Below are 27637 nucleotides of genomic sequence, written 5' to 3' on the forward strand. Positions count from 1 at the left end.
AATATTTTTTTCAATGAACTTTATTTTATTTTTATAAGACTGCTTTCACGGCTGACAAATGCATTTTTGTTGTAAATACGTCGGTGGGGGTGTATTGTATGCAAGAATGCATGCAGCACCGCCATCACCCCCAAACGAATTGAGAGGGACTTGGGCTGAACCAGCAGAGAGGTTCAGCTGCTCCCCAGGGACAGCTTGTCGAACAGGTACTCGGCCAGCTTGTTTTCGGCGGTCTCCATCTTGGAGAGGTTGGTGATGTAGTCGCCCATCTTCTTCATGGTCTCCACCTGCTCGTTCAGGTAATGGGTCTCCAGGAAGTCGCACAGCTGCGGCGGAAAAGGGAGAGAGAAGAGACGTTAGAAGCGAAGAAGAAAAGAGAGGGAGATGGATTCCACCAACGCCACTCGCGACGCTAATAACTGGATCGGCGACCGCAAGGTTTTAGACTCAGATCAGATGCTATATCCTAAAACACCATACTAAAGAACAATTGATGCTGGTTCTCAAAAAAATGTGAAATTGAAAAGCAATGTCCCTTTGTTCCAGATCATGTTTTCAACAATATATGGGAGTTTCCACTGACTCAGATCAATTGCTCTTATCAGCATAAATATGGACATATGGTCTGATATCCATTGATAGCCTGCTCCAAAGTCCAGTCTTCCCACTGCGTTTAGACCCTGAAACAGCACGCAGCACGATTGCTATCGCAGTTAACGTGTGTCTGCAGGCCTTGCGCTGCGTTAAGCTGGGATTGGCTCTCGGGCAGCTGGTGAGAAGTACAGCTCTTCCGTCGGACAGAGCTAACGGGGACTCACGTGGGGGTCGGTCTTGTCGGCGGCCATCTTGTGCAGGTCCAGCAGGGCCTGGTTCACGGTCATCTCCAGCTTCAGGGCGCACTTCATGGCCTCCAGACCGCTGCTCCACTCGTCCCGCTCGGGTTTCTGGGGAGGGAGACCGCATCACAGGGAGGTCAGACAGGCACCCCGGTCAGGCTGACCGCATCAGACTGACTAACCCCGCCCCCACCTTCTGCCAAAAGGTACATCAGCATGACCCTTATTAGGCCTCTAAACCCCTCTATACCTCATATATTAACACCTAAGCTAGCTCAAAAGCTGCACAAGCACTCTTAACTGGATGACTAAATTTGATTGGCCTTCATTGGGGACAATTCTGCTTCAATTCAATCAAATGAAAAATGCGCTATGGTGACATTTCAGGTCATGAACTGAATTTCAATGCATTTCCTCAACTGACTGAACTGAAATGGAACTGATCCTGACCCCGCTGAACAAATGTAACTGAAACTGAAATGTCTGCTAATTTTGATGTACCAGGGGCGTGCTACGTAAAGAAACAATAAGATATTAAACGCCAGTCACGGTGAGGCGTACTCTGGACAAGACAGGAGGGTACGCAACGCTACGTTTGAGGGAAGCGAGTGCTCGTTCACTCAGCCAGCGCTTCGCGTCTGGGTCCGTCGCGCGGTAAACGGCAGAGCCGTTCTCCAGGCCACTGACCTTGACGTCCTGCAGGAAAATGCGTCCCCCTCTCTTGGTCTGAAAGGACATCAGCTTCTCGGCGTGCTCCCTCTCCTCCTTGCTGTTCTCCTTGAAGAAGTGCGCGAATCCAGGGAGAGCCACGTCGTCCCGCTCGAAATAGTGAGCCTGACAAAATACAATAGATTTAATAATACATACAAACACAGGTACTACAGAAAACAGGTTATGAGGTGTGTGGGTATGTGGCCTGCCCTATGACAAAAGGTAAGCCAGTCAATAATATATAACATCATAAATAACTTGACTTTTTAGTAAGACAGCACTGCAGCATAGAGAATGCGGATAGAGGTTTTTGGCTGCTAAGCTGCTACACAGTAAAATGTCCAGTGTTAATTCAACTCTTCACAGATAACATTTGGTCCCACTCTGGAATGTGGGATCAAATGTTACCTGTTGACAGCTGAATTAACACTGGACATTTTACTGTGCATCAAGTTCAATATCAATAGATGCTCACAGACTGTATAGTAAAATTAGTCATCTGTTTAAATAAAAAGGTAATGTTTTTACTTAGTAAACGGCCAGACGTGACGCACATTGACCTCAGACACTGCGGATTGTTAAAATGACTGCTTCTGTAGTCTGTCATTAACTTGTTCTCCTGTCGTAGGTCAAAGACAAATACATGACACACTACTTAAACTTCAATGCATCCTTGTCCAGGGTGACTGACATCGTCATAGTTGTTCATTTTTACAGCGGGGGATTTCTCCAAAGCAACTACTTTAGGCTGTGAACTTTGCCAAATTCGTTCACAAGTACATACAACCTGCATCCTCCCGTTTCCACAACCTCCAAAACGCTAGTAGGCTACAAATGCCAAATGTCCAAGCGCTCAACACAGGTTTTCTGCGTAATCGACATATCAGGAAAAGACGACACAGTTTGCCGCAGATAAAAAAAACTCACCATAGACATGTAAGTGTAGGATGCGAAGAGCTCCATATTAACCATCCGGTTAACTGCTGCTTCGCTGTCGCGGTGGTAATTCTGGCGGATCTGAGAAGCTTCCATCTTGTCAGTTGATTAAATAAATACGTTTATAAATACGAACAAGCAATAAATATTCCTGCAAAAACAAATATTCAAGTAGAGTAGTACAAGTTCTGTTCAAGCACTGTTGACCCAAGAACTTTCCGGTTATCTGTAACTTCAGGTGACGGGCTTCAGTATTTATTGTGTTGGCAGGAGTATGTGGCAACCAATCAGCGACAGTCTGAAAGAGGAAACCGCGGGCGTGAACGAGCACATCCCAGGACATGACAAAAAGACATATCATGTGAATGATCATGTGATTTTGTTTTCCCTAAAATCATGCAGTTGTGAGAACATCCTCAAAAAAATCTAAATAATATACCCATATACATTTTTCAACACTGCAGAGACTACTGAATTCAGTTTCAGAATTATCTGGATTTCAATGTACTATTGAATTATTCCCTTGTGAGAAAGTTGGACAAAGTATTGCAAACGGCTTTTCTCAATAAATTCCTTCATGAGATCTAGAACAAGAGTCATTTTTACCTGTCTTTTATCTTATTGGTTTAAGAGCTTGTGGCATAAATGCGGCATTTTGGGCAGCAATGTAATATAGTGGGTTAGGAGCTGGTCTTGTAACCTAAAGGTCACCAGTTCAATTTCTGGGTGGGACAATGCCCTTGTACCCTTTAGGAAGGTACTTAACCTGCATTGCTTCAGTATATATCCAGCTGCATGCATGGATAAATGTAAAAAGTCGTGCTGTATAAGAGTGTCTGCTAAATGGCTGTAATGTAATGTAAAGTTTTCATAATTTTGCCTGCAATATGGATTATTATATCTATTGAACAGTGACAAGTGTCACAGACTTATGTACATTATATCAGAAATTAATGATATGTATTGCTGTGTCACATTACTGATCAAAGCCGAGTATAGAACCTCTTCCACAGAGTGCCGGTCTGTTACATCTTTTGTTTACCCTAATCCGAAATAATTTCTGTCATAGGTTTTTAGCAGGGAGTACCTTACTACGGAGTGCACATTTTTGAATGAACAAAAATGCGTGTGACAGTGCAGGTTTCTGAATGACCAGGGTTTTCTAATGTATGATTAAGTATGTGGGAAACCTAGCCAAGCAATGGCAAATGATTGTTTTATCATTTCTAGAGGAGAGCAGATTTTTTTCCCCACAAATTCATATTCAGGTGTTATTAAACTCATTAAACTCCACTAAATATCTGTGAACATTTCCACTGACATGGCAGTTGGTTTTCAAAGAAACAGCACCAGCAATAAAGATTATATCATTGTTGTATATTCATAGACCTTTGTTCTTTAACAATGTGGGGATTCAGCTATTTCATTGACACAACAGCTTATTTCATAATAAAGTGGAGTGGAATTCTAATGCTAGGTGTTGTTTGAGGTTTGGCCAATTCATCAGTTGCCCTAGTTATATATTACAAAGAACCAATGCAATGCAATAAAGCAGTTAACCATCACAAATCATATTATGTCATAAAGTACTGTATTAAAGAGTGCACTTTGATGGTGTAATGTATTTTAAGGCAATACACTAGCTGCAAAAGAAGACAATTATGCTGATGTGCAGTGCGATGACTTTGCCTTTTGTGTTACTGCTCAGACTGAGTCATCTCTTGTTATTGCCGTGTCATGATTACTCACCTTCTCCCTCCGTGCAGAGTTAATTCGGGGACAGAAAACAGCTGCCTAACTGTGACTCAGCACTTTCAACTGTAAAGGTAACCGTAGGGAGAAGAACCGCCCTACATTCAAGGAATTGTGGCGTGGCTGTTAATGGGCCGTGACTAGTTTTAAAAATTTATAGAGACCTGAGAAACCTAGGAAGTCTGAGGAAGTACAACCAATCCCAGGTCATGGTTCTGCAGTAGAACAGATAGTGAGACTTGCCTGTGCCGGAACATTCCTCACGCTTTTTAATAGAAAATACAGAAATAATATACCATGGATGTAGTCGTGACAATGGATATCCAACTCTATATTAATGATCCTCCCTCAGTATGTGAACATGCAAACTGCCTTCTTTACTCTTACAGTGCTACACTTTTCCTCTCTGAGCAGAAAACAAAATAATTTTAAATCAGCCAAAGACTTGCTTTCCTTTTTCAATCATTTATGTGATAATCATCTGTCTATAAATGTTAAGAAAACCGAGCGTCTCCATTTCAGATCTTCACAAAAACAGCTCCTCATAACCAACCTCCTCAGCTAAACGATGACTGGTGAGCACTAACACATAGATATCTTGGAATTACCTTAGATACAGTTGAGGCCAAATGTCTACACACACCTAGGCTAAAGACATTCAAATTCAATTTCACATTTCATGTTTCCATTTCCTGTGTTAAATCAATTAGGGTATGTACTTTATTTCCATAAGAGGTCATTTCAAAATAATAGCTAAGAGACAGATTTATTTCAGCTTTTATGTACTATATCAGACTTTCAGTGGGTCAAAAGTTTACATAAACTTTTAGTATTTTGTTGCATTGCCTTTTAATTGCTTAACTTGAATCAAACACTTGTGGTAGCCTTCCACAAGCTTCACACAATACTTTTCTGGAATGTTTGCCCATTCTTCCTGACAGAACTGGTGTAACTCAATCAGGTTTGTGGGCCTCCTTGCTCAGACATGCTTTTTCAGTTCAGGGATTCAGGTCAGGGATTTGTGATGGCCACTCCAATACTTTCACTTTATTGTCTTTAAGCCATTTTGGGGGTATGCATTGTTCTGCTGGAACACCCAGTTGCGACCAAGTTTTAACTTTCTAGCTGATGTCTTGAGGTGTTGCTTCAGTATTTCTAGATAATCCTCCTTCCTCATGATACCATTTATTTTCTGAAGTGCACCATTCCCTTTTCCAGCAAAACACCCCCACAACATGATGCTGCCACCCCCATGCTTCAACGTTGGGATGGTGTTCTTCATCAGGTGTGCCTTCATGTTATTACATACTGTCAAATGTAACTGACCCTACTTAATCAGCTGTTCTCAGACCAAAGCTGTTTATACTACGTGTGTCTTGGCCATGCTACTTTTGTTGTCTGCTACTTTATCAGATGCACTCTGGCTGCGGGTGAAACTGAGTATTGCACTACATGACACAGAAGAAAATACATAAAGGTCACTGACACTGCACTTCTTTAGAGAACTGCCGATTCTGTATTTCTCTCCATCATGTTATGTATTAAAGCTTCTCAACCTTGACAGACGTCTCCACGTAAAACTGAATGTTCACTTCGAAAGTTACCAAACAACATTCTTTCATGAGTCATCTGCAGTCTCTTACCCGAGCAATCTAAACAGAGCCGACCTTACACTACAAGCTCTACCACTAATCTTCAGATTCCAGTTCCTGGCTTTAGAAACAATTTATGGTCATAGATCTTTTTTTTGTACATATACTAAGACATGGAACATGATTTTCAATCAGAATCAGACCCCTGCTAACAGCCTTCAAACGATCATACCAGCACTTTCTGATTTCATTGATCTTTACCTGAACTTATTGTTCCTCTCCTTTATATTTATAGATTTTCTTTTAATTTTACTCATATGCATGTTTTCTTAATCTTGCAAATTTGTTCTTTCATTTACCAGGACAGGTCTAGCAGGGCAGAAATTTGACAAACTGACTTGTTGGAAAGGTAGCATCCTATGACAGTGCCATGTTGAAAATCACTTCAGTATGACCCATTCTACTGCCAATGTCAGTCAATGGAGATTGAATGGCTGTATGTCTGATTGTATGCACCTGTTAGCAATGGGTGTGGCTGAAATAGCCAAAACCACTAATTAGAAGGGGTGTCCACATATTTTTGGAAATAGTGTATGTCTTGTTGGTTAAAGTCGCACAGTAGGCCTACATACACCTCTTTGGTCCAGCTCTATGGTTCATGTCCTGTGAATACTATGTGTATCTGAACTGTCACATCACTTGCGTGTCTGTATGGTAGTTATTGCAATGCTCATTTCTGTGTGAGCTGTGTTGAGTAGCTGCCTTTGGAAAACTACCACTTAAAAAAACTACCACACTGAACTTGGAGAAAAACACGGTTTGTCCGCTGAATTAAGCCAATAATAATTGAACTGACGTTGATCAAATAATTATTAAACACAGAAAAAACACTGAAATGTCAGTTAATCGCTCAGCACTAATAACACAGTACAACCCATCTGGGCAGCAGGTTTCAATAACCAGGCTGTGTTCACTAAGTCAAGGTGTTTCTTTTTGTTTTGTCTTTCATCATTAAAAGTGTAATCTCTGACAGTATAGACCGGGGGGTGTCCAATCTCATCCAAAAAGGGCGAGTGTGCGAGCAGCTTTTTGTCTTAGCGCAACACTAAGACAACTTATTGTACTTACCAATGTTTTCATTGAAAGACCACGATTAGTTAATCACTTGAATCAGGTGCCGTAGTGCTTGGCTAAAGCAAAAACCTGTTTACCGGTTTAGGGCAGTGGGGCCCAATCGTGCGACATGGAGGGCCGAGAAAATCCAGATTTTCATTCCAAGCAATAATTTCACCTTCTGATTTCATTTATTAACACACCTTCAACCAGAGAGCAGGGAATTCATTACTGAAATCAACAGGTGAAGTGATTGGTTGGAATCCTCCATAGCACATGACTGGGCACCACTGGTTTAGGGCCCAATATTAATGTTGAAACTGTATCTTCAGATCTGCTTATTTTAGAATTCCAGTTTATATTTTGTAATGATTCTTTACAAACCACACCCAGGTGAAAAAATAGATGGGTCGTTAAGGTTTTTGCCGTAGCCCGCCATTAACGAAAGAATAGCAAAAAAGACTACTCACAAATATGGACAATTTCAAGAAACAACATTATTTCCCATTGTAAACAATCCTTTTATTTTACGAACTTCACTGGTTGGCTGCTACACTACTTTTTTCAGCGAATCGTACGCCCTCAACTCTGATTGGTGTAGCCTCATTACTGCCTACTTTTGGGCCAATCAAAGAGAGAAACGCGCACAATGCGATGAAAAAAACAACTTCTCTTTCGACAGCCTGTCCGGCGATGGGGCTAAATTGCTACTGTTATATTAGCTCCAAGTAGCCTAGCCTATTGATGCAACGGCTAGTTGAATGTAGACGGCAATACTAAGAACAGTCGTTTATTGTTTACTCAAGGTAGGTAGCATAAGTAAACGTTGTTTTGACTAACTTTAGCTAGTTTCCTAAATTAAGCTGGCCTTTATAGAAGATCAACCAGCTTACTGTAGGTCCATGGTTGGCCCACTGTAGGCAAGCCGACATTTGCAAAACTATTACGGAGTAGCCTACGTATAGCTAGCTAACTAAATGCGACATATGGGCTTACATATGGGTGATAAGATGAACAAAAATGTTTAAAAAAAGCTAGGTCGGTCTGCTGGTTGTTCAGTCATCGATACGAATATGGTCTTAAAGCCAACTTGATTGTAATAGCTATGATAGTAGCTAACACGGGCAGATACATCGGCAAGGTCCTTCTTGCATAGACTACGCGCTAGGTTGCTCAAGGGTTAGCTGACGCTAATTAGATAGCTAGCTAAATGTATACGTCTTCAGTGCTGTAGACTCGTAAATAACGCCGAAGTTTGGCAGCTGCATAGCAAATCTGATACCTTATGCTGTCAGAAATCATTAACACACTTTGAAAGTTGTAACACGGTACCAATTGACACTTGGCAAAATCACCAAACGCCGTATTTTAATGTTGTTAACCAGATGGTGTTTGACCTGCGCTCAGTTAACACTGCAAGTTCGCTGCATGTGAGTTCATCATCGAATATCATAAGAATGTGTGACACTTTATATTTAAAAGCACCGTGCTTTTGGGTCACTGAAACTGCCCCTGCTATATTTCCAGGTCATCAATTAATTTCGTTTGGTGAACATGGATGCCTATGCAGTGGTCATGCTCACCGAAGAGGATGTTATGGCAGTTGTCCCAAAGTCCTGGTGTACTGATCAGGGTTGTTACTGGCCACCCTACGCGTCGAATGCTAGAATTCAGAGAGCAGTACAGTCCCACGAGATGCCGTCAAGTACGTGGTATTTACACAAAGCACGAGTTCTTGCTGTTAAAAGTAAGTTCCTTTTTTCCTGTGTCATCATGTTTGAATGAAAATTAGCACATAATATGGTTTCACTTTTTCAAACGTAGGCTATATTGAAATACAAGTCAGAGTAATTTAATGTCCAGTAATTGCATAAACTGTTGAAGTTCATGAAGTTACAGTCAAGTTTTTTAAAAATTCTTTTGGTAGGTTCCTATGAAAAAGCAACTGCATGGTTACGCCACACTGAAGACGCACCAAATCCTGCTACTGAAGATGGGATAAAGTACAACTTAAAGAGGACGAAGAGGTGTGTGAAATGAAAATGAGAAAAATATGTCTTTTTATCGGTGGTTGAAATGTTTATTTATCATGAAAGTACGTCACACAAAGGAATTTAGAAGACACCCCTACCCAGACTTAAAATGGAGGGTAATTCTTTGATGTGGAATAAATGGAGGATTGTTGGCAATCTGTTTGGGAGGAAGGGGTGGAAAATGTAGAACGCTGAAGAAAGACGGCAGGCTAAAAGTTATATTAGCATAAGTTTAGCAGTTTAACACAAAATACCCCACCAAGCTTATTTTGAAGCGTGCTTCTAGTCACCATGCTAACATTTTTATTTATTCATAATGCAAGTAGTGAATGATCTCACTTCAAAAATATGGTCTCTTGAGTAACAAGTCTAACCTCACACGTTTCTAACAAGTTTTAACAGCTTGGCTGTCGACATTGCAGTTTTGTTGCTGGGTTTAAATGGTGATCTGTGACGGCTAAGTTCCATTCACCCTGTTAAAGAGTGCAGTTATTACATTACAGGCACTTGGCAGACTACATAGCATTTACATTGCATCCATTCATACAGCTGGATATATACTGAAGCAGTGCTGGTTAAGTACCAGTACCCTACCCGGGAATCAAACCTGTGACCTTTAGGTTACAAGACCAGTTCCTTACCCATTACACAATACTGCCGCCCTAACAGTGATGAGTCAGACCAGAAGCAGGCTACTGACAGCTCTGTTTTCGATTCGCTGCACTTAAAACGTGCCCTCGTTTCCTTACAGGTCAGTCTCCGAGTGTCTCCCTAATGCGTCCAATGGGCCAATGGCTGCCACTGGTGAGTTTCATTTACATACGTGTTCCTGTCCATTTCCACAATAGCTGTGTATTAACATGTTTCAGAGTTACTATAGCTACAGCTGAAATGTTCATAAAGACCCTGAGAAATCACTTTTTGCTTTATTGCATTTAAAGTAATCTTTAAGCAACAAAATAAATACTCATATTTCACAAATGTATAAAAAGGCAAATAATAAAATGTGCTTTAGAAGTAAAGTATATAACCTTTGTAACGTAAACACCAGAGCTGGGGATCTGACATAGCGTGTCCAGTCTGATTGGGTGTTCATTTGCTTCAAGTTCACTTCTGATCGACTGCCCACTTAGCAGTGAAAACGCGTTCTTTTATGTTGTCTGGTTCTTTACATTCAGTGTCGCTTTCGGAAAACGATTTTGATTATAATAAGTCTAATGTGATGCTACGATTTGCCTATTGAACGTCACCGTTCAGATTTATCCAGCGAGTGACACGGATTTCTAGGGCGCTTTTGGTAATGCCGGGGCTGAGTCTGTAGTGCTTACAGACAGCAGTTGTTCAAATACCATCTGTCAGTCAGGGTCATTCATAAAGTACAGCTGCTGACTTTGGGCACCAGCATTAAAAAAAGATAATACATCAGTTGAAAATAATGAGTGTGTCATAAGTATGTTGTACATGTTGTGAAACGGTTCCAAAATAACTGATGGAAAAATGGATTACGGGCTGCACTTCCATAAAATATTTTTTTGGTGCAAACATAAGATAAAACATAAAAATATTTAACGGAAGTGCGGTCCTCATCTCATTTTTGCTTGTCTATCGCAGGACCGGCACCCAAGTTCACATACTGTTGAGTCGAGCGCGTTTCTTATCGTTCGTTATAAAATGGCTGACGTAATAATGCCAGACAGTGGTTGAGGAAGGCGAATGCGAGAGAAGTGAGAGATGCGTTTCCTGGGCGTGGCCTCAGATTTCCAGGCGGCGGTGCTGCAGCGGCTGGCGGAGCTGGACGCGGCGGTGGCGGAGCTCCGGGCGCAGGTGGAGTACAACACCCTGCTGCTGCAGAACCTGCAGGGCGGGCAGAACCCCGGGTGCGGCGGCCGCGGGGGCGGCGGCGGGGTCGGGGGGGAGGAGTACGCGCTGCCCGCCGACCTGCCGCTCCCCCTGCAGAGCAAGCAGCAGCTGGGCCAGCTGGAGAAGCGCCTGGCCGAGGACCCGGGCCTGCAGGAGTACCTGGTGCGTGGCCCCCGAATCGCCGCCGTCGGACCGTATCTGACTGTCTCGTTCTAAAGCAGGGGGTTCCTGATCCGGGGACCCCCCCGGATCCCCCTTGATGCCTCTGACTTCAGGCTCAGAGGCATCAAGGGAACCCACATTATGAGTTTTAAATGGTTATGTTTAAACCATTAAAATTAAAAATATCTTCCCAAATCTATATATAGTCGTCAAGACCTGAAAGGGAGCCCCTACGGTACTTGCAGGGACCCACCTGTTGAAATCTCTGGTTCTAAAGCAAACTTTTTTTGGCTTGACAATACATTTGGTTCATTGGTATATTGGCATATGGGCATTAATATTGCAAGCATAGTTTATGCCACCTAAAGTGGGTGAGATTCCAGGTAAAGTGGGTGGGATTTCTTGTAACTATAACTCTTCTCTACACCCTCAGTGCTGGAATCATGTATTAGGCCAACATTAGGACTGTGCAGCTTTATATACTACGATAAATATCATGCCGTACATTTACTTTGCTTTATGAATCTGTTCAAAAACCTAAAACCATCCCTCAGCATGTTTTTAATCAGCTTTTTTAAAACCTAATCTGTGCTGTAACTGAACATATTCTTGTATAAATGTCATATTTAGCATTGGTTTAGCATATGTAGCGGTGCTAACGGTGGAAAAAGGCCGCAGAGAGCTGGAACGAACCGCAGCCCAGGAGCCGCGATGGCCGCGGTTTTAACCGGCGCGTCCCGCCCGTTTCAGGTGTGTTCCCTGGCCAGCAAGGGGGGCCGAAGCGTCCGAAACGCCGTGCGCGCCATGGTCCCGTGCCTCGTCTCCAACACGGTGGCGCGAGGCCTCAACTGGACCGGCGCCGGCGAGAAGCTGGCCTTCCGGGACCTGATCCTCCGGAAAGTACTCAACCGTACGTCACGGCCGTTTCGCGCGAGACCTCGCCTGCCGCTGGGCCGACTGTTCAGCCGGTTTTAGGTTTAGCGTTTAGGTTTAGCGTTAGCAACCTGTAGCAAAATGAATGTGAGCGGATTGGGAGCATTTGGCCTAGCATGAAATTATCCGCCATAAAACACCCCAACACAACCCTTATAACGCCGCTATTCTGACTTTGGATTTCTCTCTGCGCCTGGTAATACTGTAATCTTGATTGGGAAACTTAAGCCCATTTTCTTTGGAAATAGCCAATCAGCCAATAACCCTAACCCTAACTGCTCCTATCGTTCAGGTGGATGTATGTTTATGAAAGGCAGCTATTATTTGACAGGGAGAGTAGCTCAAATATTCAATATATATCTGAATAATTCTTTAAAAAAATAACGAGCAGTTACATTAATTCTCATGTCGAAAGTCTTAAGATGCAATTGCATTGCTATGCACATTGCGTTGGGCGATGTGTGTGTGTGTGTCCGAATAACGGGAGTGTTTTGCAGGAGGCGTCCGGAGAAACCTGGCCACCAAGGACGCCACCGACGAAGAAATACAGCGGGAAGTTTCGGTGTTCCTGCGGGGGGCCAGCGACAGGGAGGGGGGCAGGAGGGAACGGATGCTCCGGTCGGTCGCCAGGGAGATGGTTTCATCGCTGCACCAATAGCAGCCCCTCACCCACGAGGCTCATAACATTGTACTGTTCACAGAGGCCGAATAGGGACACTGAGATGCGGGAGGAGCTCAGGACAGTTCACAAGCTGCTACGGCGTCGCACAGAGGAAGCAGTGTTCTGGTATTCTGGAAGTAGCATTCTGGAACTCAAAAGGGATTTTTTTTCCCAACCATGACACAGGTGAGCTATTTTTGCTCAAAAAATGAGGAGCCATATTTTTGGAATAATTGATGTCTGCGTTGGTGGTCAAGAAGATATTTTCAGGATAATGCAGGAAAAAGTCAATTTTTGGAAAGATTATTGACAATAAGGTCCTGAAAATTAAAACCTACTCCCATGTTACATGGTGCTTTATTTACCATATTTGTTAAGTGAATTTTACATTTTTGGGGGAAATTTCCTTGCTTGGTTGAAAACTTCATGCCGTAACATTTTCTTAAACAACTGACAAATGAAATTGATAGCTGGCTCGCTAGCTTGTTTTAAACCAAGCTCCTAAGGCCAGTGTCCCTTTTATTGACCACCTGCTACTTGATAATTGTGAATATTTATATGTCAATGTTTCAATGTTTTTTTGGTTGCAATGCATGTCCATTAAGTACTCTGACAGAATACAGTACAGCTTGGATACTGATCTTCATCGGCTTCCATTATATTGTGTCCTGCTGCATGCCACCATGATCTTTGATTCTTAGGCTGGGATTCACCCGTAAACATCCGTCCTTAACTTTGACGAGAAAAAAAAAACAAGAATTATTTTTTGTTCACAAGCAGTTTGGCAAGTTTAGCAATGCGCAGAGATAATTGGCAAACTGAGTTTGTGTAGAAAATGTGTACCCCTTGCATTTACATGCAAGTCAGGACATGTTGATTGAATGCAGTCCTAAAACTTTCAGGGATGTGTTTTTTTTTTAATAATCACATGGTCACTTCTTACAAATCGTGATTCTGTGTTGATGAAGCAAGTTTGGAGCAAGTGATTCAAGATTCACCCAAACTCATGCACTGTTTTCAACTAACTGCTGAGAAATAATCAATTCATCAAATGAACTGTCTTTCGTTTGTAGCAATCCCATCTACATGCATTTTGAACCTTCGAGCATGATGATCTTGATCATTCCAGTAGGATGATCTTGAATTTTGTGCAGTGTTTCCCACAGGAAAATTTTATTTATTTATTATTTTTTTACTTTTGAAAATGAGATCTGTACAGCACTTTGCGTCAAGGGAGAGAATGAACAGAATGCAAAAGGAATCCAAATGAAAACAATTTCTACACTAATGGTCTCAGTTACAGGCAAACTTTTATGGCATCAGAATTATTTGGAGGATAATATAATCACACACAAATTCTGAACATAAATTATAAGGGCTTTAAAGTCATCGGTGCCCTCATTTCTAAACACAATTGTTCTCATTTATTTAAATTAACGTAAGTAGGCCTAACTGTTTACCGTGACTGTTACTGTTAGTGTATTATGGCAACCTTTCTGTGGTTCAGTTTTCGTCCTCCTCCTCCTCCTCCTCTAGCCTTTTTTAAAAAGTATATTTTTTTACACTCATCTGTGAAAAGTTAACGTATTTCTTTTTAGCAATCCTAACGTTAGCTGGGTAAACGCTGATGCTTGGTAAATGCTAGCTAACTTAATCCAAATAATGTTGAGAACTTTGCAGACTTGGTTAGGGCAGCGGACATGTTTTTTTGGAAGAAAGATGCATAACAACATGTACATTTTTACATTACAGCATCCAAATCCAGAAGCGTTGCACAAAAGTGCATTTCATGGTCATGGACAACTACCAGTTTTGAAAAACTATTTTGTTACCTGGCACAGGTACGGTCGCATGACCGTCCTAATTATGTTCGCGTTCAGGCACGGTCCTCTCTGCTCTGCATACGGCAGCTTCGAGAGGGAGGGGGGAGGGCCAGCTCACTCGGCAAAACCAGTCTGCTGTATGTCACTTTGACATTCAAAAGAAAAATAATTAAGACAAAAGTATAGTGTCTAGCTTATAGGAATAAGTATTTACCTTCAAAACATTTTTCATTATTTGTATACAAATTAAAGTATAATAAAGCATGGAATCCAGTAATGTTGGAAAATGTATCACACTATTACAGAAAATTGATATTTTATGTCATTATTAAATTATGATTTATACACAGATAATACAGTCGTGCTTATATTCTCCAATATGGGGTATTGTAGTTTGATGTTTTTGTTGTCAGTACTGAAAGATAAATTCTTTTGCAATTACTTTTTTCATGCATTTAAAAAAGTTTAAATATTTACTCCAAATTTATACAGAGAAAAAAAACTAACATTTAGTTGATGTGAATTAGGCATTTAGCAGACGCTGTTATCCAGAGCGACTTACAGAACTCTTACATAGCATTTACATTGCATCCAGCTGGATATACACTGAAGCAATGCAGGTTAAGCACCTTGCTCAAGGGTACAATGGCAGTGTCCTACCCAGGAATCAAACCTGTGACCTTTAGGTTACAGGACCAGTTCCTTAACCATTATACTACACTCCTACCATTTAGTAGTCTGTTGCTAATGCTTGGCTACCCTGCACCCTATTTTGAAGTCGTCACCCACACAAATTACTCAAATGTATTATAAGTAAAGCATTTATTTGAAATGATTCCTCTTGAACAAATGAGTACTTGGTGTATTGTGGATCAGTCAGGCTCTCATTACCTTGAATCCCATCACTGACGGGTCAGTTTCACAGGCAATGATGGGGAAACGCCATTAACGGCACGGCCAGATATTTTATGGAATAATTTAACGGATTTTAAGACCTTCGATTCTGTGTCAATTTTCAATCCAAGTTTAAAGACCCGTTTTTTAAAAACTTTGTCAATTTTTAGTGTATTACATTTCTGTTCAATGTTTGTTTTCATTTTGTTCCATTTATTCTATGTATATGTTTATGGAGTGTGCTGTACAATTATCATTATTATCATTATTATTGTTATTATTATTACGGTGTGGTGGGGCTCACAGTGACTGCACCTGAGTCCTTTCATTTTCAGGTGTCCTCAGCTGGTTTTAGTGCCGCTTTAATGATGCATTTCATTTGCCCTGCACTTCCTGTCTTCCAGACAACTGCTAATCTGTGTGCACCTGTCACAGCTGTGCTTGGCTTCTGGGGCTGTGCTCCACTGTCCTGATGCTAATGACTCAGGCAGGGAACACAAGCCTGCGGTGTAGAATGAGGTAAGAGAAAGAGAGAGGCGCACAGTCCTCTGGCCTAACTGTGCTTTTATCCCACCCTGATGAAGACTGGTCGCGTCGACACAGCCGTTACATAAACATCTGCGACTTTCTTTTGTACTGCTACTATTAATAACAAACGACCAAGAGGGCGGTTCCAATTTAGGATTTCATGCTAATTTCAGCAGTTTATTATTAGCTATTAACATTTTCTTTTGATGCATTTGTTTAACCATCAGCTACAGCTGCGGGCTGAGCGTGTATCTTGGGTGGAAATACTTTACGGTGGTCCAGGACAGGACTGCAGCACTGCTGGTGTGTAGACTGAAGTTTAGAAAACCGAGCCAGGGTAACTGCTTTAACTAGCCTGGGACTTACCCCAACGTACAGCTACCGGCTGTTCAAGGTGGGGCGGTGTGCACCCCTGCGTCAGCACCCACAGGGCCACAGCCCCAGAAAAGCACAGACAAGCCTCAGTCAACTCATGCTTACTTTATTACTGGCCCCTGGAGCAAGGCTATCCTCAGTCAGGACAGTGTGCAAAGAAAACATGGCAAAATGTGAAGATGCTCAACACATCATTGCTATATTGTCACAGCAATGCCTTTGTATTTTTATCATTACTAACAGTGATGAACAGCTTTAATGTTAATAGTCACATGATTTCTATATTTTATGTACGGTGTCCACACTAAATTCTCTTTATTTTGAACGGACCAATTTCTAATATATTAGTACATTTCTCCCTCTTTATTACATAAATGTAACACATTCGATAAGGAAGGAAATAATATTGTGTGTGTGTGTAGTTGTGTGTATGACAGAGGTAGTTATCCAATCTCTCAAGCCATTGGAATGCCTCTAATGATCAGACGTTTATCGCCACAGAAACTGATGTAGCAGACAAACCGCAGTATTGTTTGGACACAAAGTTAGTGTCCCAGTCAGAATCCCTTTCCTTATCAAATGTGACCTTCAAATAGCAGAAAGACGTTTCTAAACTAGTCTACTCTTTTTAAGTGCCTTGTAAAACATTCATTTTGGAATGATTATGTACCGTGATGTAAGATTATTTAAACTACAGTGCATTTCTAAGGCTGTTTGAGGGAATAATATGAACCGTGTTCTTTCGGTCACACTTCCTGTGTCCCCGCCCCTGCCTGCTGTCACTCGACACGGCCACGCCCCCTCCCTAGGCAGTGGGGATCCACACACTCTTCCAGTGAGTGGCCTGCCTCCACATCTCCTCCATGAGAGAGGGATGAGAACAAGCCCAGTCCTGTCCTCCGTCCTTCCCTCTCTCATCCCCCACTTCCTCTGGGTGAAGCCACAGGCTCTTCAGGGGGCTACAGCATGTGTACTGCAGGTACTGGCAGCCCTGAGAGAGAGAGAGAGACAGTGGGAGAGAGAGACAGAGAGAGTGAGGGAGAGAGACAGAGAGAGATAGTGGAGGAGAGCGAGGGCAGGAAAGAGAGAGAGAGTGGGGAGAGAGAGACAGAGAGAATGAGGGAGAGAGAGAGAGAGAATCAGGACAATGTTACACGGCAGAGCCAGTAACTCTATATGCCAAGGCAGGAAAATGGAGCTCACCTCTTTACTGCCCCAGTACCAAATGGCTTGTATGACACTGTGATTGGCCAGTGCCCGGGTCAGCTGGTCTCTGCCACCTGTTATGATGCTGACCACGCCCTCCGGAATAGCAGAGGACTGTAGGACCTGGAAGCAGCGAGAGAGGTTGCCATTTTGTGTAACTACACTGGCGTAGATGACGCAGTGAATTCAGAGAAACTATTTGAGGGGGGGGAAAAAAGAGCGCTTTTATAAATTATGGTGCTTTTCACATTCCTAAAATGCTACCTGTACATTTCATCATTTACCTGAGGAATGTATTTGTATTTGTTTATGTAACACATGATTTGATGGTGAACCTTTTTTTTTTGCATTCCAGAACCCAATTTAGTTGCCCTTCTTTTGCTTTTTCCCCATAGAGTTTCTGTATCTTGCAGTGTTTTGAAGACAGACCGCCAAATGGATGATCACAGATGCACACGGGTGGACTCACACACGTCCAGACTACAGGCAGGCGCAGGTGACGGTAATTAACACACACCTGGATAAACTCTAGGGCAGGAAGTGGGTACTTCTCACTGGGTATCATGACCACGGCGTTACCGGCTGCCAGGGCGGCACCGAGCAAAGAAACCAAAGAGAGGAGGGGACTCCTGTCTGGGAGGACCACGCCCATCACTCCCATTGGCTCTGGGAAAGAGAGGGCGGAGCCAGACTGGGGGAGAGACTGGAAAGAGAGAGACGGCGAGAGGGTCACTTGTGATCCATTTCGAACGTAGCTCACATTGCCAACAACTACGATGTGGAAAGTTAATCACAGCAGTTAAACGTTGCTCTTGTGCAGTGATTATAATCATACGGAAAGGAAATAAATGGCAAGTGCTGCAATAAACCATGGAAATAATGTCACACTAAGAAGACTTCTGACCTGCACTCCTCCCCCTTCTTTGTCACAGTGGGCTGCCCAATCGCAGAGCCGAGAAATGCTGAGATCCACCTCCATTTCCGCCGCCTCCAGTAGAATGCCGGTTTGAGCCTGGAGTGACAGGGCCAGGTCCCGCCTCTTCAGCTCCAAGCTCTCGGCGAGGGAATAGAGCGACTGGGCTCGGGAGACGGCGCTTCTCTTCTTCCAGCTGCAAAGCAGGAAGAGAGATCCTTCGTTTTCCTGCTGTAGAGAGAATGTAGTCGCTGTCCACGGAGTAAACCACACCGAGCGAGTTACCCCGGCTGAGATTTTGCGGCCGCCTCCACTGCGTTGCGTACGTCCTTCCGCCCCCCGTCAGGGCAGTACGCGATCACGCCGCCACCTGGTGCCAGGACTGCGACACTGCGGCCAGAGTCCGCCTTGCACGGCCGGCCTCCCACGAAGTGGAGATAGGAGCGCGGGTCGCTGAGAGGGGAAAGGGTTAACGCCGTGAACACACTCGCATCGTACTCATCAAAACTCAAAGACACGGACAAATGGCAGAGTCCGCTTGCATCGCGTTCTCCAACTGAAGCCCCGCCACCCCAACAAAAGATCACGACTTTTCAGCAGAACCACCCGATTATTAGCAAAATGCATCCTTTTAAGTTGGCAGGTCTCAAATCAGTGTCACGAGCCTCAAACACAATCCTATATAACCCGTAATAACAATTTAATGTTCCTCCAGTTATAATCCCAGCAAATGTGAAAATATGAAGTTACTGAGCGAGGTCGGCAGGTTCGGGTGCCCCCGGTAGTGTGGGTTGGGTCCCGTTGGTCCCGAATTTGGCATAGTTGACAGGCACAGGAGAGGAGCGAGACAGGGAAGGAGAGAGAGCCGGACGGAGGAACTGAAACAGACCCTGAGAGAGATAGAGAGATAGAGAGAGGTTAGCATCTGCAGGCTAACGGCACAGGACAACAGCATCGCAATTTTTAACCTGAGACACAGGCCAAGATGCTGGAGTCAGTCAGCAATGACTGTGCTCAAAGGTGCCAATACATACCCCCTCCACCCTCCCAAAATCTCCCCCTTAATCCACCCTACCCCCTCCACCCTTCCCAAAGAACCCCCTTAATCCACCCCCCCACCTCCACCCTTCCCATATAACCCCTTAATCCACGCCCCCCCCCCATCCATCTCTTTGGTACCTTCAAGCCTGACCTTGTCTCGCATTAATTCCTCTCCTTTCCACAAGCCAAAGATATCATTCCTAAAATTCAGTCCCACACATAAGGCGAGCGTTGCATTCTGGGGGACTGAGTCAGGAGAGGCAGCAGGCAGAGATGGACTCTTACCGCCGGTCCTCCGTTGGCACAGTTCCCGCTCTCCTTCGTGCCGGAGAGACACAGGGACGGGTCGAAGACGGAGTGCGAGTTCACCCACACCGTGCCGACGGACAGACTGCAGGGGAGAGAGAGAGAGAGAGAAGGAGGGGAGGGTGAAAGTGAGAGGGTCATTTGCAGACATTCGGACTTACAGACAGACAGATGTAGACAGACATACAGACGCACAGATGGGTGTACAGACAGATAGATGTAGACAGACAGACAAGGGTACAGACACACACAGACAAATGTAGACAGACAGGTGTACAGACACACAGGCTGGTGTATAGACACACAGACGGACAGACAAACGGATGGATGTACAGACAGACACACAGACAGGTGTACAGACACACAGACGGTTGTACAGACACACAGACGGATGTAGACAGACACACAGACAGGTGTACAAACATACAGACAACGGACACAGACAGACAGGTGTACAGGCACACACACGATGGAGACAGACAGGTGTACAGACACACAGACGATGCAGACAGACAGACAGGTGTACAGACACACAGACAATGGAGACAGACACACAGACAGGTGTACAGACACACAGACAATGGAGACAGACACACAGACGATGCAGACAGACAGACAGGTGTACAGACACACACAATGGAGACAGACAGGTGTACAGACACACAGACAATGGAGACAGACACACAGACAGGTGTACAGACAATGGAGACAGACACACAGACAGGTGTACAGACACACAGACAATGGAGACAGACACACAGACAGGTGTACAGACACACAGACAGGTGTACAGAGCCGTTACCTCTTGGCGCACTCGAGGCTCAGGGTCAGGTCCTCTGTCCAGATGGAGGCGGCCTGCCCGTGTGGGCTATGATTGGCTGAAAAGGAGCACAAGCAGCCAGCGGTCACTCCCTCTGCAGTCAGGGCCCCGGGGCCAGCTGATTACCCCCAGGGCCAGCTCATGGGCCCCAGGGCCCCAGCGCCAGGTCATTACACTCAGATTAACTCTCAGGCCTAATTCATTCATTTTATCAGAGGAGCATCTATGAGCCCCTAAATCACTGTCATACAACGTGAAATAGCGGACATTTTGGTGCTCTGTCAATCCTCTAAAATGTATGGAGATTTACTCCCCTCCAAATTAGTTAATAAATAATCAGTCACTCACAAAATTATTATCATTAGGTTAAGAATTTGCGCCGGTCACATACAATAACATACACCATAAAGAGAAACAAACACATAAAGCAATGTCATGCACGCACATGCCGCAAAAATGATATTGAATATGATGCTGACCAATAAAGACTGTACCTAATAGGGCTAATGGTTAGAGTGCTAATACACCGTACAACAGGCTCATAGTCTTAGCCCAGTGAGCATTCATAAACTGAACAGATTTCACTGTGCTTACGAGCTGCTCCAGCTCTGAGATCTGAGGTTCCTGTCGAAGGGAAGGCCTGTGAAAAGGGATTTGTTTGCGTAGTTTTTTTTTTTTTTTTTTTAAACCAATGTTTTGTCCACCCTCTATAGTATTTACCAACTATATCCAACGAAGGTGTATTATGCCACTGCAAGTTTTGCAGTGGCATAATACGGTGATGCTGAGGTTATTTCAGTGGAGCGATGGCTATTTCAGTAGAGCATTGATTGTTTCAGGAGAACGTTGGTTATTTCATTAATGTTAGTTATTTCAGTAGAGTGTGGACTATTTCACTATAGTGTTGGTTATTTTAAAACAGTGATTATTTCAGTAGAGCATGGGTTATGTCAGTACAGTGCTGGATATTTCAGTAGAGCATGGGTTATTTCATTAGTGTAGGTTATTTTAGTGCAATGTTGGTTATTTCAGGACAATCGTGATTATTTCAGTACAGCGTGGGTTATTTTAGTACAGTGTTGGTTATTTCAGGACAGTGGTGATTATTTCAGTACAGCGAGGGTTATTTCATTAGTGTAGGTTATTTTAGTATAGTGTTGGTTATTTCAGGACAGTGGTGATTATTTCAATACAGTGAGGGTTATTTCAGCAGAGCTTGGGTTATTTCAGTAGCATGGGTTATTTTACTTGAGCGCAAATTATTTCCGTAGTGTGTAGGTTATTTCAGGACAGTGTTGGTTATTTCAGCAGTGCATGCGTTATTTCAGAGGAGTGGTTGTTATTTCAGTAGATCAGAAGGCTGAAGTTACCGATGGTGATCCCCTCTGCAGCGGTTCTGAAGGAGAGGGTGGGTAATAGAGGGCCAGCAGGGGGCGACACCACACAGGGGCATGAGGGGGCAACCCCCCACAGCACGGTGGGGGGGTACAGGGAGAGGGAGGAGGGCGGGGGGCAAGGCTGGATCACCTGAGACAGCAAGAGAGAGAGAGAGAGAGAGGGAGGGAGGGATGAACTGAACATCAAAACTACACACATCTCCTTCATAACTGTCACACACACAAGTCACTATTAATACTACTTACATGCTAAGATTAATATGGAAACCAGTACAAAAAATAAATTCTATTTTATGCACTACTTATTCTTATTTGTTTATTACTAAATCTGTTTGACTTACAGTTGCCCCCTGCTGTTGAGCCTCCTGTACTGCAGCATCCACAATAGGTCTATCAGATTCAGCCAAGAGAGGAAGACACTTCATTCCTGCCATTCGAACCTTCAGCCGCGCTACGACACCGTCCCAAACTGACTCCTGGACGCACAGTATCCACTGCCACTGAGAGCAAGAGAAAGTGCCCAAGACTGAGAGTGCTGGCCAGCAAACATACACTTATTAAGCAACACTTACACCTTGTGGCCATTCTTGGAACTGTACGTCACAAAAACACATTATTGAACGTTGAAATTATCCAGACATGGCTCCACCATGCTACACAACAAGGCACTCCAGGGGAGACAGTAAAGATAATTGTGAGTAATTGCAACTTTAACTCACATGTTTGCAGAGGATAATAAAACAATTAAGTGACCTGAAGGAAAAGAACTTACATCTTTTTTCTTTCTAAAGGCTGCCTCTATCACACCATCCACAGCGCTGTCGATATCAGCAGAATCAAAGATGATGAAGGGGCAGATGGCACTGGTGGACAGAGAGAGAGAAAGAGGGACACCCAACCCTGCAGTCTCCCTACTCAGAATCTCACCATCCTGAGAGAGAGAGAGAGATAGGGATTAGGTGACATGAGGTTGCTATTATAATATTATTGTAATAATTGCATGAGTAACAGTTTAGTTTGTACTGATGATCCACCTCTCATTATCAGAGACAGTGATTACACAGATACACACAGAACTGAGCAGTACATGCAAGCTATCAGTAAATGAATGGATAAAGTTTCTCATTTAGGGACAAAGCCATGGTCTCCTGTTTCTGTGTCTCCTGGTACTGGTCCGGCCCAAAAGAGTTGCTCTCAATCGCTCACCAGCTGACGAGGCTCAATCAGCTTATCGAGATCACTGGCCAAGCCAATCAGAGCTCAGTCAGTTTCAAGAGATCTCCAGCCAAGCCAATCAGAGCTCAGTTAGCTTAATGAGACCACCAGCCAACCGAATCAGATCTCAGTCAGCTAAATGAGATCTCCAGCCAAGCCAATCAGAGCTCAATCAGCTTAATGAGACATCCAGCCAAGCCAACCAGGGCTCAGTTAACTAAATGAGATCTCCAGCCTAGCCAATCAAAGCTCAGTCAGCTTAATGAGACCACCAGCCAAGCCAATCAGAGCTCAATCAGCTTAATGAGACATCCAGCCAAGCCAACCAGGGCTCAGTTAACTAAATGAGATCTCCAGCCAAGCCAATAGTGCTCAGTTAGCTGAACGGGCGATGGAATCAGTAGCGCACCTGTTTATTTCCGGTGTAAGTGACACAGCTGACGTTGGGGTCCCGGGCCACCCTAACCCCGAGGCTCAGGTCTTTGCCTGTGAGGACGTTCAGGACCCCGACAGGAAGTCCCGCCTCCCTCAGAATGCTGGCAGTCAACAGTGCAGGAAGGGCGGTTCCAGAGCCAGCTGCTACGATGACCGTGTTTCCTTGGAAACAGAGTGGAAAAATCATTTCAAAGTGATTTAACTATTTAACCAAACACGGTCTTCAATCAAGACCTTGATAAGTACAAATCAGGTGTCTTTTCTGACATTTCCTTATAGGGACAAGTCTTGTGAACAAATTATTACATAAACATAAACCTGTTTAGTAATGTAAAAAACTGAGGATAGTGGGGGAAAAAACATCAACATCACCTGGTGCAGCTCTCTAAGGGTTAACTGGCTATCATCCCTTTCCATCCATACTCACCCACTGCTAATGCTGGCAGGACTTTCAGCAAGAGGGCGTACAGGGAGCAGTCATCTGAGACAGCCACAGCCACCACACCTGGGAGAACCAGAAAACACACATACACAAAGAGCACAATCACATGACCATAAACACAACCACACCTGGGAGAGCTAGACAACACACATGCACAAAGAGCACAGTCACACCTGGGAGAACCAGACAACACACATTCACTGAGAGCACAGTCACATGACCATAAACACAGCCACAGCCACCACACCTGGGAGAACCAGACAACACACATTCACTGAGAGCACAGTCACATGACCATAAACACAACCACACCTGGGAGAGCCAGATAACACACATTCACAAAGAGCACAGTCACATGACCATAAACACAACCACACCTGGGAGAGCCAGATAACACACATTCACTGAGAGCCCAGTCACATGACCACAAACACAGCCAATAAGCATGCACTATTTCAGCAATGTGCCCAGAATGAAATATTGTCCAATATTTCAGTGAAACATGGACAGTGGGCATCTTTAAGACTAATGAACCTTTTTCTTTGATGCACTGCCTCAGAACAACTGGCAGTGCAATAACGGTATCAAACACACAGGTCATCAGAGATTAGTGACATTAGTGACTATGATTCTGGAGGAGAGAGAATCAGAGACTGGCACTACAGGGACTGACTGATTCTGGAGGAGAGAGAATCAGACACTGGCACTACAGGGACTGACTGATTCTAGAGGAGAGAGAATCAGAGACTGGCACTACAGGGACTGACTGATTCTAGAGGAGAGAGAATCAGAGACTGGCACTACAGGGACTGACTGATTCTGGAGGAGAGAGATAGGGGAGGAGAGAGAGGGAAAGAGAGGCAGAACGGTCGGCACCTCGGGGGGTCCAGTCGGGAACGAGGGCGTCCTTGAGCTGGGCCCAGCCAGAGTAGTACTGGGCCAGCCGCACCAGAGCGGACACAGAGCTGGGGGCCTGGGCTAACTCACACAGCTCAGTCAGGCACTGCCCGTGTCTCTGCAGGCTGCTAACAAACCTGAGGGAGAGAGAGACATGGTCTGCTAACAGCAACACGTGCATGTGTGTGTGCGCGAGTGTGCGGTGTGTGTGCCTGTGTGTGTACGGTGTGTGTGTGTCTGCATGTGTGTGTGTGTGTGTGTGTGTGTGTGTGTGCATGCGTGCTTTTGTGTGCACGCGCATACGGGTGTGTGTGTGTACAGTGTGTGTGTGTGCGTTTGGGGTATAGGTGAAAGTAAGATGACCCTTACATGCACTCATCTCAAAATGTACATAATGCCTGCTTACCTGTGGAAGACTCTGGCTCGCTGGTGGCAGCTGAGCTCGCTCCACACCTTGAACCCGCCGACCGAGGAAGAGGCGGCGAGGGAGACGTCTTCCTCCGCCGCGCACACAGCGGTCCACAGCCTCTGGCCTTCAGAGAGACGAGCGACAGGCGGCTCAACAGACTGGCCAACATCACACGAAACTCAAATGCGACCTATCAGTGGTGGATTATACGCGACTTTACAGCCACAGCAGGTTGTGGTCCGCAGTTGTACTGACATTATGGAAGCTGTCTCCAGCCAGTGTGGCTCATATTCAGACCAGCAGGGGGTGCTATGAAGTAATATGTCTAGCAGGACAAGGCTCCAGACTAAACTCATAAACTGGCTTTGGAACTCACATTCCAATGGGCATATATAGATACCATTTATGTGATACTGTAGGCATTGAATGCAAAGAGATTTTCATAGTTAATATTAATCACAGCAACACACATTTAAAGGTACAGTGTCCTCAGTAAATGATACATTTGTGAGATGTAACAAAAACTCAGATGCTAACTCTGAAAATCAAATACATATGGAGACAGTTACAGGACTGGGAACATTTTTAAACCATGCACTGCACTGATTTAAAAATAATAATAAAAAATTACCTGAAGCATCATTTACAGTGCTGGTCTGCCTGTCGGACGGGCAGACAAACGTCCCATCCAAAAACAGACCGAGTGAACGAGAGTGACTCTCCAACCAGGACTGAAAGAGAGCGGTTCAAACGACGATTAATTACACGCAGATAACGCCGGGAAAAATAGGCTGCATGCAGAAAGTGCGGGTATTACGTAAAGGTTCAGACTTCAGGTATCATTCCGACACCACCCCCCTCCCTTCGGTTTTAACTTCCTGTTGGGAGACGTTTCCTCCCACCTGTAGAAGGGGTGGCCGTAATTCGGCAGCCGATTGGCTGCAGGGGGTCCCTCCACCCGATGATAATCAATCAGTAACAAAAAAGGACAAACGCCTCCCGTCCTGGTCAATAAATCTATAAATGAACTTTTGACTGGGATGAGGAATGAGGTCTTTACATTTGATATGCGCCAGTTTGCACTGACATTTATGAAGGCAACAAAGATAAGTCTACATTCTGCCACACTGTCAGTGCGATTAGCCAGCCACACAGACTGTTTTGTACTGTACTTAGCTGGCATGTCTCTGTCACATGTTTGTCTTGTGGGTTACACTAACGAATATCACATGGCAACTCTTCGACACGTACAAAGCAACAACTTGACATACAATAAGAATTATGAACATGTGCTGCGAGAGGGGAAATGTCCATCAAACCGGACAGCTGAGACGAAATTTAGAATGCATCTAAAATGTGAAACTAACAGTTACTGTCAGTAACAATTTTCTGTTCTGCTAATTATCTAGCCAGGCAGGTTTAAGTCAGAGAATATGGCTAGCTATTTATTCTTCCAGAAGAGTCGCAGAGCTGAACAGAATGACAGGCTACAGAAAAGTGCTTAGTTACATATTTACCTGTGCAGTCGCTGTGCTGGAACTAGCTGGTCCGTACTCCATCGACTGAAAAATATCATGCACCGTCTTATTGGTGCTACCTGCCATACTAGTTTGTGAAATTGGCAGAAATGTAGCTATCTAGACGACAGCTGCGCGACAGAAAATTACCTGATACCAGTCTAGGTATGTTAATTACGTTATATGGTATGATGGATTTATTTAGCTCAGTAAAGTTTATCACTATATTAGCTTGCCAGTTAAGGATCTGTACCCACTGACTGTTGATAATCTAATCTAGATAACGTCTTTATAACTCCAGGAGAGCTTAAATAGCTGGCACTCGCCAGATTTTTTTTTCTGAATTATGAAATAGCCTAAGTCTTCCTGGCTTTCAAACAGCTATAGCTATATAACGTCGCGCTAACAAGCTATGAGTTATCGATTTATTTGTATCACCGAATAACTACACAAGCGTCAGCTAACCAGTTTTGCTATTTAAATAAAGTTACCGTGCAAGCTTACAAGCTTGCTAGCCTGCTGTAACGGCGTGCAGAAAAAGAAACTGCCTTCACGCTTCAGCTCAACAACTGCACATGCTCCCTCCCACCCCAATGAAACTCAAAGTTTTCTCAGACGGAACCAATATTTTAGCCAGTTAAACCGTATAAAACGTGTGGGAGTATAGGATTTGTTTCTACAGGGACAAATTAAAAGAGGTACACAGTGAAAAGTCCCGGCCAATGAAAATCTGTATTGATTAGCTGATGCTTTGCTTTGGCCAATCATAATCATTTAATTCTGACCCTGCCCCCAGAGCTGTTTAGCTCTCAGATACCGCAGCGGCGGAG

The 27637-nt window shown here is 44.0% G+C and overlaps 3 protein-coding genes across 5 annotated transcripts; 1 reads left to right on the forward strand and 2 right to left on the reverse strand.

Moving 5' to 3' along the window:
- Window positions 1–2733, reverse strand: LOC135243594 (ferritin, middle subunit-like). The gene is made up of 4 exons (XM_064315537.1): window positions 2475–2733; window positions 1524–1670; window positions 819–944; window positions 1–326 (listed from the first exon to the last, which is right to left on the reverse strand). Exons 1-4 carry the CDS (start codon window positions 2577–2579, stop codon window positions 174–176), a joined length of 531 nt encoding a protein of 176 aa, XP_064171607.1. The 5' UTR covers window positions 2580–2733; the 3' UTR covers window positions 1–173.
- A 4862-nt stretch (window positions 2734–7595) lies between these two features.
- LOC135243119 (uncharacterized) lies at window positions 7596–13229 on the forward strand. 3 transcript variants are annotated; one of them, XM_064314678.1, is made up of 8 exons: window positions 7596–7746; window positions 8326–8370; window positions 8468–8645; window positions 8868–8967; window positions 9725–9777; window positions 10730–10995; window positions 11746–11905; window positions 12426–13229. In XM_064314678.1, exons 3-8 carry the CDS (start codon window positions 8495–8497, stop codon window positions 12584–12586), a joined length of 891 nt encoding a protein of 296 aa, XP_064170748.1. In that variant the 5' UTR covers window positions 7596–7746; window positions 8326–8370; window positions 8468–8494; the 3' UTR covers window positions 12587–13229. The 3 variants fall into 3 exon arrangements, with proteins under 3 accessions (XP_064170748.1, XP_064170746.1, XP_064170747.1); XM_064314676.1 differs by having other exon boundaries at window positions 7598–7746; window positions 8468–8687; XM_064314677.1 differs by lacking the exon at window positions 8326–8370 and having other exon boundaries at window positions 7607–7746; window positions 8468–8687.
- Window positions 13230–16299: 3070 nt separating this feature from the next.
- Window positions 16300–27415, reverse strand: aldh16a1 (aldehyde dehydrogenase 16 family, member A1). Its single transcript, XM_064314675.1, has 17 exons — window positions 26808–27415; window positions 25922–26021; window positions 25288–25414; window positions 24861–25018; window positions 23970–24047; window positions 23517–23704; window positions 22665–22823; window positions 22234–22392; window positions 21866–22022; window positions 20478–20553; window positions 19655–19760; window positions 19079–19218; window positions 18614–18781; window positions 18320–18524; window positions 17933–18118; window positions 17413–17538; window positions 16300–17200 (listed from the first exon to the last, which is right to left on the reverse strand). Exons 1-17 carry the CDS (start codon window positions 26892–26894, stop codon window positions 17015–17017), a joined length of 2406 nt encoding a protein of 801 aa, XP_064170745.1. The 5' UTR covers window positions 26895–27415; the 3' UTR covers window positions 16300–17014.
- Between the last annotated feature and the right edge of the window lie 222 nt (window positions 27416–27637).

The sequence above is a fragment of the Anguilla rostrata genome, chromosome 17 (assembly GCF_018555375.3).
Source record: "Anguilla rostrata isolate EN2019 chromosome 17, ASM1855537v3, whole genome shotgun sequence".
NCBI lineage: Eukaryota > Metazoa > Chordata > Actinopteri > Anguilliformes > Anguillidae > Anguilla > Anguilla rostrata.